Source organism: Gossypium hirsutum, chromosome D12, assembly GCF_007990345.1.
Source record: "Gossypium hirsutum isolate 1008001.06 chromosome D12, Gossypium_hirsutum_v2.1, whole genome shotgun sequence".
Taxonomy (NCBI): Eukaryota; Viridiplantae; Streptophyta; class Magnoliopsida; order Malvales; family Malvaceae; genus Gossypium; species Gossypium hirsutum.
Genome location: NC_053448.1, coordinates 45303077 through 45314655, shown reverse-complemented (window position 1 = coordinate 45314655; position 11579 = coordinate 45303077). Strand labels below are relative to the sequence as shown.

Genomic DNA, 11579 nt, shown 5'->3' with positions numbered 1-11579 from the left:
AATTAATTAACATTTGCTTCTCCTTTAGTATTCCTTGGTTAATATTATTATATGAATAACAAATTTTTATTTTTATTTTTAAAACTATTTAAATTTAATAAAATATTATCATTTTCAATATGATTAGTAGATGTGTTTTGACATTGTTTAGTGGGAAAAAGAAAACCTTGATTGCTAATAGAGTATATTGTTTCCGTACACAATAAATGCTGCAACTGAGAAGAACCCTGATTCTACCATTTCTACCTGCCCATTCCTATATAGGCTTTGTGTTGTTCTGTAGATTATAATAGAGGATGAAATCCAGAAATACAAAGAAGCAAGGTGAAGAAAATAATTGCTTTGGATGTTTCACTAGTTTGAAAACAGACTAACAAAAGTTGCATGTCTATGGCAATCAAATTTGCTTCAATCTATAATCATTGATCTTGTACACCAGTTACCGCAAGGCAAACTATATAACCATAAGAAAAAAGAGAAGGATACCATGTTCCCAATTGAAAATTTTCATTTACCTTTCTAAATTTACAGCTATGGAGAGAAGCTTTCTTCATCTGAACTGGAATCATTCATCCGCTGACCGGCCATTGCCGGAAATAGTCGTTTACGTATATCCGGGGATGGTGGAGGAGGCTCCGAAGCAGATGATGGTCGGTTCTCTGTCACCGTCGCACCCTCTTTTTTGGCTTCCTTGGCTTGCTGGGCTTTCTGCTTAGCTCTGGTGTCTCTAATTTCTTTACAAACCTTATCTAACATTGTCAAGAAATCCCGCACAATTGCAAACAAACGCAAGCCTTCCTTCGTTCCTGCCTGGCCATGAAAATAGTCTGCTGCACTCTTGATGTGCTCCATTATCCTTTTCTCTTCCTCTGATAGAATTTTAATATCAGATTCTGCAGCATCGACAAAACAAGTCATTGAAAGATAAAATTGAGTCTCCGATTCGGTTTCCTTCATATCTGAATCCAAAAACTCCTTAGTTTTTCTCAAACCACCCTCGAGTTTAGCCACTGTAGATGTCAGGGCATCAGCATCAATTGCAGAAGCCTTCCTAACATCTTCAAGTTCAGTGGCTACACCTGAAACCACTTCAAGACCAAGACTGCGATAATGGTCCTCATTGTCTTGGTCATTATCTTCAACAAAGTCCACCCCCTTGAAACTGCCAAGGCTCTGGCTCTGGCTTGAATTTTGTTGGCGAACACATTTTATGCCTTCGTAACGCATGATCTCCTGAACGACAAAGTGGAGAAGCGTGGTCTTACCATCTGTTCCCTTTACATCAGATAGTTTCAAGAGTGTGTCAAGCTTGAATGCATGTGCACCACCACGGTAGGTACCATCATTCATGCGATTACCGGTTTTAAGCACTGCTTCCAGTAGTTTTAGGAATAATCTACTATTTTTGAGCTTGGTGCAAGCTACCTACCATCAGGACAATAACACAATTATCTGGTTATTCATCTTTGATGTAATAAAGATTTTCACGTAGGAACTACATCCGTGAATATAAATTCTTAGAAAAATAATATGTTTTATGTTTAAATTTTGCGGTCTCCTCATTATTGAGAAGCAGGAGATTCCATTAACCAAAACATATGTGAGAATCATTTGTTGTGATTTTTTTTCCTTCTAGGGTAACCTGGAGGACTCTCGGGTATTCTGTTCTTAAATCTATTTATCTCACCTCAAGAGTTGCAAAGGATTCTTTAAGGCTAGCGACTTCCTCTGGGAAAGTACTCATGAACATCAAGGCATCAATTCGTTTGAAGGCAAAAGGTATTTCAACCACGGTTTTGAGGAACCTCTCGGCAGGGCCAAGTTGATTAATATCTCCTGCGAATAATCTAAGCTTCAGTTCCTCATCTTGTGTTGGCGTCATCTTTTTCAATGTTTGAAGGAGCTCTCCAGGAAGCCTATAACCTGGTTCAATTTAATTTAGAAGAGTAAGCTGTCACATGCATTTGAGACTGAAGAAGGTGGATCTGAAACAAAGCATATTCTAGTAGATGACTAGGAACTTTAAACTTTCTGCTTTTGCAGAAAAGGTCAAACAGTGAAGAATATTTGTATCTAAACTGAAGATAGATATATCATTTTAAGCAATTAAATCTTTTTTCTTTCTATCAAATATTATGCACTATAATTGTCGGTTAAAACTAGAAAAGTAGGTTATGGTTAGTATCATTATGATCGAGCAATTCCCTCAGTCTTCCTTTAAGAGAGAGAGAGCGACCTTCTTGGAGAGCATCAACAACTTCCTGTGTTGTGACATTTAGTGCACGCAGAAGAATAGACAAATTTTGCGCTTTCCTAGCATCAATAATTTGAATGTACTGGACAGCAGGTTCTGCTGCTTTTTCCTTCTTCTCGTTATTCTTGTTATTAGCTGCTTGATAACCAAACAAAGTCTCTATCATCTCCTCATTGAACCTACAAAGGTTTTTGAGGCAATTAGGAAACAAAGAAAATTTTGATGAAGCATTGTTAGATAGAAAGTCCACAACTAATACAAGCTAGAATTGTTTCCTTACTGGAATGATCCGCCACGGATCTCATGCCAAACCATCGATTGACCTGAATCAGCCTTAACCTTGTCCCAGAAAAATGGTTTTAACTTGGCTTTTTGTGCAGAGTCCGCATCATCACCAGAAGCACTACGTTGCTTACGTCCTCCAAGGGGTGCAGCGGCTTTTGATTTTGGTGGCATAGGGGGAGGACGGGCACCTGGTGGAGGTGGGGGGGCAGCAGCACGAGGAGGAGGAGGTGGTGCTGCTGCTTTGGGAGGTGGTGCCGCAGGAGGTGGTGCTGGAGGAGGAGGAGCTGGTCTCCCAGGAGGAGGTTTTAGGCCTGCTCCAACAGTTGCATCTGATCCTGGTGGTTTTGGAAGTGCGCCGTCATCTTGCTTTGTGGTCAAGTTAGTATCAGAAGCAGAAGCAGAAGCAGAAGCAGAAGCAGAAGCAGGGATCTTGCAGCTGCTGCTAGTACTAAGTTCTTTGTTGTCCAAACTTACTAACTTAATAGACTTCTGTGAAGAATCTGAAAGACAGTAAAGTTAAAATGCTTGTGGAAACATGAACAAGAAAACAAAGATGATAATGACTCAATTACAAACAAACACAACATGCACATACTTTCACTCAAGTAATCATTCAAGTGCAGAAGGGGTTTTTCTTCCTTTGGTTCGTTATTTTTCCTCAGACAACAAAAGAAGATCACTGCAACAAGAACAAATGTTGCAACTGCAGTTGCAACAATAGCAATTATAGCTGTCATGAGACTCTTCCTTTTACCCTTTTTACCCTTTTTACCCGGTGAACGTGAACCAGAAACCTTTTTCGATACATGAAGTGAATAATGTAATGCGCCTTCAGTTGGATGCGACCTTAGATAGCTTGAGCTGACTTCTGGGTCAGAAGCACAAAAGATAAGTCCATTCTTTCTTAAGCAATCAAGAACCCCGTCTCTCACTTGAGGAGGCAAAATATCAATAGCTTTGTGCATGCTTTGTTTTGCTAATAATGCCGAAGTCAAGTCATCGCTTGCTTGTGGTATATACATGTCAAAATCTTTAATGGCATCCCTTTTTTCTTCCATCTCCTTTGTGCAATGATTCCATGCCTCCTCTGCCTGTAATTTAAAAAATCTTTGTCAAGCTCTTAACAGGTTTGGAGAAAAGGGGGAGGGCCACATGCAAGATGGAAATGTTTAGGTACCATTCTTCACCTACTTGAAGACCAGATATAATAATGGAATAACACTGAACAATATAAGCAACTTGACATAACAATGTAAGACCGAAAACAGTAACAACGCTTGATCGTTGATTGCAGTCATTTATAGATGAACTTTTTGACAATAACACTAAACCTACGTCATACATGAATCTTTGCTATCATCTGCCACTAAACCCCAAGAAATCGAAACAACTCATCTTATCATATATCGGAGACACTTTCTAACACAGCTTAGAAGCCTTCATATTTCAATAGCTGAATGAGTTACCTACGAAGTCTAATATTCGCCCAATTCAACAGAAGTGCCTCAGAATCCGTGCGGCCTTAGGCAGTTTCTTACTCCAAAACGCCTAAGTCAGCCTAACTTCCACAAAAGAAGGATTCAACGGAATTCCTCCCAAAACACAACTCAAGCGAAAGCAACTCAAAGCCAACAAGATGAAAGAAAAATGAGACAAGAACAAGCCAAGGAAAATAAGAACACAAGAGAGAAAAGTTTGAGTGAATGCTCTCAATGATTCCTAGGATTTAACATAATTCTTTCTACCTCCACAATGCTAACAAGAATCTTCAAATGTAATTTAAACCATTCCAAGAATTCAAGAGCAAAAAAGGAAAACCAGCATACCATTTTTTCATTTATCTTGGGAGATGTTGTTCTGCTGCTTTCATTGTCAGGTGTGTTCCTTTTACCTTCTGAGCTCCCCATTGCCAAATTGCAAACCAATATCACAAAACAAATGGCATAAACAGCCCTTCTCATTTTCGTTGCTCCTCCAAACATTACCCCATTCGCTTATTTTTCTTCTCATTTCATCGAATAGACTAAAAATCTTTCAAGAACAAAAAAAAAATAATAATAATAACCGAAAGGAGACGCCAAAACCTTTTTGTTTCCCTACTTTCCTTAACTATTTTCCCTTTTGGGGTTAGCCTTCTAGGAAAATGCCAAACAAAACGAATACCCTTTTCTTATCTTCTAAATTTTGTTTATACAACTTCATTCATCGAACCATTGCAATGACACAATGTCTGTGAATCTTAATAACCCAGAAACTGAGACATAAAAATATATATATGTATTATAAAAACAAGGCTTTACGTGTCTGATGTCTGCAGCTTGGCAGAAGCAAAAGACAAAAAAAGCCAAGAATGTAATAAAAAGGGACAAAATCCAGGTCTGGGTTCGTAAAAGTAATTATTCTTGTGGGGATATTTGTTCATCCGAATGTTTCTCGTTTTGTCGGGTGAGGAAAGACGTGAGGAGGACGATGTAAGATAACCCCCCACTCTTTTTCTTTTGTTTGTTATTTCTCCTTTTTTTAAAACAAAATTTTTCCTCCTCAATGGAACCCCATTCATTCCTAACGCTTAATTAATTAATTAATTATTCATTTTAATTAATACTATAGTTGTTCTTCATCTTATTTTATGCACTCCCTCACTAAAAATTCTATTAATTAGTAGTCTTATATTAGATTAATGCTAATTTTGGTGAGAAATGAGAAGCAGAGGAAAATGAAAGCCACAAAATAAAGCAGAATAAAATTGTTAGAAGTGAAGTTTTAATTTTAATAACCTTTTTCTTATAGTTTTGAATAGAAAATGTGTAAATGCTTTTTTCTTAAGAGAAGGTAATTTGTAGCTTATCTTTCTTTCTTCGCCTTATTTTGATGAGTGATTAATGGGATTTGATGCTAATTTTCAACTGAAATTTTAGTGGAGAATAATTAGATAAAAAGTTAATATAAAAAAATCTCTTTTAAATCAAACAGGTTAGCTTTTATTTCCTAATTCTTTAAAACAGTACAAAATAAAAACAACCTAACAGATAAAACTGCGGGTCGTAGCCAAAAAAAGAAATCAACACTTTTCAAAAAATGTTGATAATCTTAATGGACTTAATAATAGGTTTGGGCTGGTTGGCGTGTTCCAATTCTTAGTATTGAGAACTAGATTGTAGTTTAGTTAAATGATAAATGATTACTAAGGTATCAATCAAAAAGATGTAATGTGAAAGTAAATTATTGAAAGGAGTGATCATAAATTTTAAATAGATATGGAAACTATCAAAAATTTTAAAAAAATTTATATTATTAAGGGTAAATTATATTATTAATCATTACATTATAGGTAATTTTTTTTATTGATCATTTAATTGAAAAAAGTTATAATTTAATCATTGAATTATTCAAAAGTTTTTATTTAAATTGTTGAGCTATTAAAATCGATGCTATATGGCTTTCTATGTCGTACTGCATGTACCAATTGAAAATTGCATTTTCCTTTCTCTCCTACAATTCAATTTTTTTCTGTGAAACAGATTTGATGTCATGAATTTACAAACCAAAATTCAAATAGTTTTTTTCTCTGATATTCAACATTGACCTTCAAATCGACTTGAATCTAAGGTATGTTCTTCTAGTTCTCAATGGGTATTGATCTACTGCATTGATTGTCAAATCGTAATTTAGAATTCGTTGACGAAACTTTTTCTTAAAAAAAAAAACTTACTAACCCATTAACTTAAATAAAATTTTTTGAATAATTCAATAATTTAAATGAAAACTTTTGAATAGTTTAATAACTAAATTGTAACTTTTTTAAATTAACTAAACCGAAAACTTACCCATTGTAGTGTTTTAATGTTTTTCATGTTTAAATACGATGTATGAAAACACATAATTATTTATTCATCAATTAAATATTTAATAATATGGATAATATCTTTTGCTAAACAAATTTGCAAATAAACTCCATTATGAGTGCCAATTCTACTTGCATTTGGTCACGTTGTCAAATTCGATAATAACTTCTATAACAATTTAAGCCTAAAATTTAGTATGTAAAATAAAAAATTCCACAACATTGAAACTAGATGCATAATATTACACAAATCTATTTCTCAGTTTTGTATCTTACACAAACCTGACTTCATACACAACACATACATGCATGCATACATACATACGTACGTACATACATACATACATACATAGAAAAGTAAAAAAAAAGTATATTAAAAGGCAATACATATATGTAAAATAAACTGATCATAGAAGATAGCTCTAAGGCATGGGAAATTTGATTGATGTAAAGTCCTAAGCCTTTTGAAGGTTCCAATTGGTTTGGATTTTGAGGAAGCTAATGCTTAGATGGGGTGTTGGGCAGGGGACCTCAACAGCTGATGACCCTGCTTCCTCTTTCTCATCATCCTCTGACTTATTCCTGCATGAATTCAACAACTAAAGTCACCATTGATCTATTCTCATACAGCTTTGAAAGAGGTTGGGCAGAAATTTTTAAAAAAAGAAAAAGGGTTTTGCTATCGAGTGCTCTTAGAAGTTAACCTTAAAGAATACCCTTAGAGCACTTGTTAGCAAAATTCAAAAAAGAAAAATCAAGAGATGATTTTTAGCTACACCACAATTATACCGCTTTCTTTTAGAGTTTACAGATTCTTCAGCTGTGAAATCGGAGTCCTTCACCTCAACACCAGGCATCTATGAATTTTACATGGAAGGAGTTATTGCATGCAACAATAATTGACTGTTTTATCATAAATGGGAATGCTTTAATTGATTAGCTACATACTCCTTCCTGTTTCTTCCCCTATTTTCTTACCTCAACATCCTTCAGCTTTGAAGTTGAAGCCTCGTTCTCAAGCAGCTTTGCGTTCTTAGGAGAAGAAAGATAGCTTATGTTAGGGTTCACTAGATTAGGGGAAAAATCACCATCGGTTAGTGAAAAACCAAACTCGCTTTCAACTTTTCAATTTGTCGAATTGCGTTGATAACAACTTGCTGGTGGTACTGAGCTTCTTGAACTGTGAGGATCTTTGTCATATCTGGTTTATAACACCTTTTTAATAAAAAAAATGTCATTCATCAATCCCAAATTGTCCCAAACAATAGCTGAAATCACCTACCACAACTCATAAGGAATTGGTGATTAATTATGCAGAAAATAGATGTCGGAAAACAAAAGGAATGACCTCATCTTGTCCTGAGCTTCATATTCTTGCCGACTGAGATCAAGCAGTTTCATCTCAAGAGCCTAGGAAGTCGAAAGAGAGAAAACAACAAAGTTACCGGACCTATCATCTTTAGGAAGCAAAGAACAGCAAGTTGTTCAGAGTTTGTTTACCTCCAAGCTGAACTTTGCATCGCATTAATGGCCAATAAATCATTACATGATAAAAGAATTGCTTGTGAGTAAGAAATAAATTAAACCAAAGCAAAAATTCTTGTGCCTGTGTGTGTAAGTACATGAATGTGCATGTTTGGAAGAGAGAGGACATATAACCTTCCTATTTTATCCAGAATTTCTGCCTCATACTTCAAATGCTTCAGGCTTTGGCACAAGAACTATAAGCACATGCAATTGACAGCAAGTAAGAGATCAGAAACTTAGAAAAGGGGGTACAGGAAAGAAGATAGACTGATAGAATACCTCTTCAGGGATAAGCAGGGGAAGAAAAACAAATAGGACCAGTGCAAAACATATTAGTAAAGCCTCAGCTTGTCTATTTGTGAATTCTTTTATGAAACAAGGATGGCAAAGATGGCCAAAACAGAAGCTTTTTTATCATCATCGGGCTCTTCAATAAAACGGAGAAACATATCCTCCTGGAAAAGGCATAACAAAAATTTATCAAAAGATCCATTCAAAACTTAAAAACACAATATCATGGAATGGAGAACATAAATAACATTATAATCAATTGATACTCCTTATCAACCTTCCTTTGTTAGCAAAGCTGGTTAATCGACCTGTAGGAAAAAACATCAGAAGGCCAATATCTGCATTAGAGAACACAGACAATTCAGCGGCTTTCTTGAGAATGCCTTCCCTGCATCTTGAATAAGCTATCTGACGAGAGCAAGGATCTTCAGATCTCTTCATCACGGGCCTGGTGCATCTGCGGCTCATGATCAACAGAAATTGGGTAAGAAAGTGAAGAAGAAGAAGAAAGAAAGAAAAAGACTTGGTGTAGGCTACTAAGAGAAATGGAGTGAGTTTATAGGAAAAGAATGGAAGAATATGCCTTCAATTTTCAGGCCATGCAAGAAGGTAGAATAGTTATGGTAAATGCCAATTGTCAAACCCGCTAAGGGATTTTCTCTGGCCCAATTAAGGTTCCATGGAAATTGTAGATATCCTTAAGTTGATTATGAAAAAATTAGAAATAATTCCCGCAAAATTACAATTAGAAACTAATTAAAGAAAATGTAAAATAATGTCACTAGAATGGCTATTTTACCCAAATGACTCAAAAAATTAATTATTTACATAAATGATCTTGGTTTAAAAACAATAATAGTAAAATTAGTTTTACCCAAATGATCCAAAAAATTAATTATTTACATAACTGACCCTGATTCAAAAACAATAATAATAAAATTGGAGAAGTGGAACTAAATGGCCGACACCAATATTTTTTTGAGTGCTAGAGATTAGATGGTCAGCAACTTGGTATTTTTTTCCACCCCGTATCATATTAGTATACTTTTATACAAATATTTAAAAAAAAAAGGTGTTGACACATTAATGGTTGACACCCCTTTTATTTGATTAAAAAAATTGTTTTTTTTTTTGTGTTGAGGACTAGATGGCCAGCACCCTTCTAAATTTTTAAAAAAATTAGACATTTGCACCGTAACCCATGCCGATCGGGTCATGTCGGTGTAAGCTGACGCCAATCATCAAGAGGTCGTCTGCACGCTGAGACACTGCAGGTGCCAACCACCTAAAATCCCAAACCCTTCAAACCCCGAAACATGACAGATGAGACATGACAGTGTCGGCTATTAAATTGTCAAGGCCAACTGACATTGATTTGATGCCTCATCTTTTCTATCAATTTTTAAAATCTTATTATATACATCGATTGCCTAGAATATAATTAATTTATTAGTCGATGGTTTTTATTAAAATTAAAAGGTTAAGAAATATTAATAATTTCATTGATGAGATTTCTTTATTATTTTCATTTGGTAAAAAGTGGAAATAAAGCTTATGAATAATTTTTCCCATTTTCAATATAAACATAATCATGGTAATAAGAAGTTGGTAAAGTTTCATATTTAAAGAAATGTGCTTTAAATCAGTGTCTTAGCACCCAATTTTCTTAATCAGGAAAAAGGGTGTCGATCATCAATGTGCCAGCACCTCAAAGAAAATATTTTTTTATCTAATAAAGAGGTGTCAATCATCAGTGTGCTAACACCCCAAAATTTTTTTAAGTACTAGTATAAACGTATACTAGTATGATACGGGATGAAAAAAATACAATAGTGTCGACCATCTAGTTTCCAGCACCCAAATTTTTTTTAACCACTGACACAATCATCAAACAAAACAACGATTGTGTTAGAAAAAAATATTGGTGCCAGCCATTTAGTCTCTCTTATCCAATTTTACTGATCATTTCAAGTCATTTAAGTTATTGTTTTTGAACCGGGATCATTTATACAAATAATTAATTTTTTTAACCACTGACACAATCATCACACAAAACAATGATTGTGTTAGAAAAAAATATTGGTGCCAACCATTTAGTCTCTCTTACCTAATTTTACTGGTCATTTCAGGTCATTTAAGTTATTGTTTTTGAACCAGGATCATTTATGTAAATAATTGATTTTTTTTTGGTCATTTGGGTAAAACAACCCATTAGAATGGTTTAATGCTTTGATGGGAGTTGTCCAACAAGGAGGCCGTTAGCGCATCTTCTAGCTACAACTAATGGATTGACATGCTTCGCATTGTATTTCCATAACGAAATCAATACAATTTTGAAAAACATGAGCTTTTTATAGAAATTGATCCAGCAAATTGCTTAATTATGAAAATAATTTAGATGCAAAATATTGTATGAAAATAATTCATTTTCTATAGTGACTCTCGGTGCCGCTATTTTTATTAGCGGCATCACCCCTCATCATTACTCAATTATTGTCGGTTTTAAAAAATGTTTTTTGGTGTCACCATTGTATTTTTCTACATACTCGATAAAAATACGAATATTTTGGGAGAAAAAATAAAAATATTTTAATGGGTGTCACTATTCTTTTTGGCGGCACCGATGTTTTTTTTTAAATTAATTTTTTTGTGCTGCCAAGTTGTGTGGCAACATCAGTGTTTTTTAAACAAATTTAAATTTTTAATGGGTGTCGTTGGCCACTATGGTGGCACCGGAGAAAATCTATAAAAAAAAATTGGGTGTCGCCGGTCTATCCGGAGACACCTAAGATTTTTTTCAAAAAAAAAAAGATTGTCATCCATTCTCTAAAACGAAGACCTAGATCTGGTGAAACAAAAAAAACCGGTACCTTCATCGTCAAGTGAAGAAGCATGAGGACAAAATAAAATAAAAAAAAAGAAACGTCATTACCATTACTAAAAATTCATAATAAAGTTCCACCATTTTTCTTTTTATCTTCTCCAACATCACTTCCTCTATAATAAAGCCAATAAAGGATCAATTTAATTTAAAAGAAAAAAATGATTGTTATAAGAAAGAATGTGATTATTAAAAAAAAATTGATAAATAAAAATGTCAGTTGAATTGATTGATATACAAAGGTTTAGAAAAACAAATAAATTTTTTTAAAAAAATTTAGCTGTAATTAAGGTACTACCAACTTTGGAATAAAGTTGTAACACCAACTTTTATTAAAAAGTTGCACTTCTATTGCTACATTAAAAAAAACTAATACTCTTTCAGCCTTGTACCCATGTCTTGTAAGTTAAACCATTTAAAAAATATATGCTGATTTTCTTTAATTAGCCAAATAGGTCATTTATTCAAGATTTAGGGAAACAAATCGATTTTAAAGA

At 34.3% G+C, this 11579-nt stretch overlaps 1 protein-coding gene and 1 long non-coding RNA gene across 8 annotated transcripts; both read right to left on the bottom strand.

The window, feature by feature from the left end:
- Positions 1–325: 325 nt before the first annotated feature.
- Positions 326–5032, bottom strand: LOC107946136 (formin-like protein 3). The gene is made up of 6 exons (XM_016880359.2): positions 4366–5032; positions 3135–3630; positions 2535–3039; positions 2237–2433; positions 1688–1923; positions 326–1425 (listed from the first exon to the last, which is right to left on the bottom strand). Exons 1-6 carry the CDS (start codon positions 4519–4521, stop codon positions 532–534), a joined length of 2484 nt encoding a protein of 827 aa, XP_016735848.1. The 5' UTR covers positions 4522–5032; the 3' UTR covers positions 326–531.
- A 1580-nt stretch (positions 5033–6612) lies between these two features.
- LOC107946135 (uncharacterized) lies at positions 6613–8895 on the bottom strand. Of its 7 annotated transcripts, XR_001696844.2 has the most exons (8): positions 8479–8798; positions 8190–8365; positions 8043–8104; positions 7884–7890; positions 7732–7793; positions 7362–7598; positions 7173–7240; positions 6613–6965 (listed from the first exon to the last, which is right to left on the bottom strand). It is a non-coding gene; the product is annotated as an uncharacterized lncRNA (long non-coding RNA). The 7 variants fall into 7 exon arrangements; XR_001696841.2 differs by having other exon boundaries at positions 7732–7890; positions 8479–8800; XR_001696839.2 differs by having other exon boundaries at positions 7884–8104; positions 8479–8799.
- Between the last annotated feature and the right edge of the window lie 2684 nt (positions 8896–11579).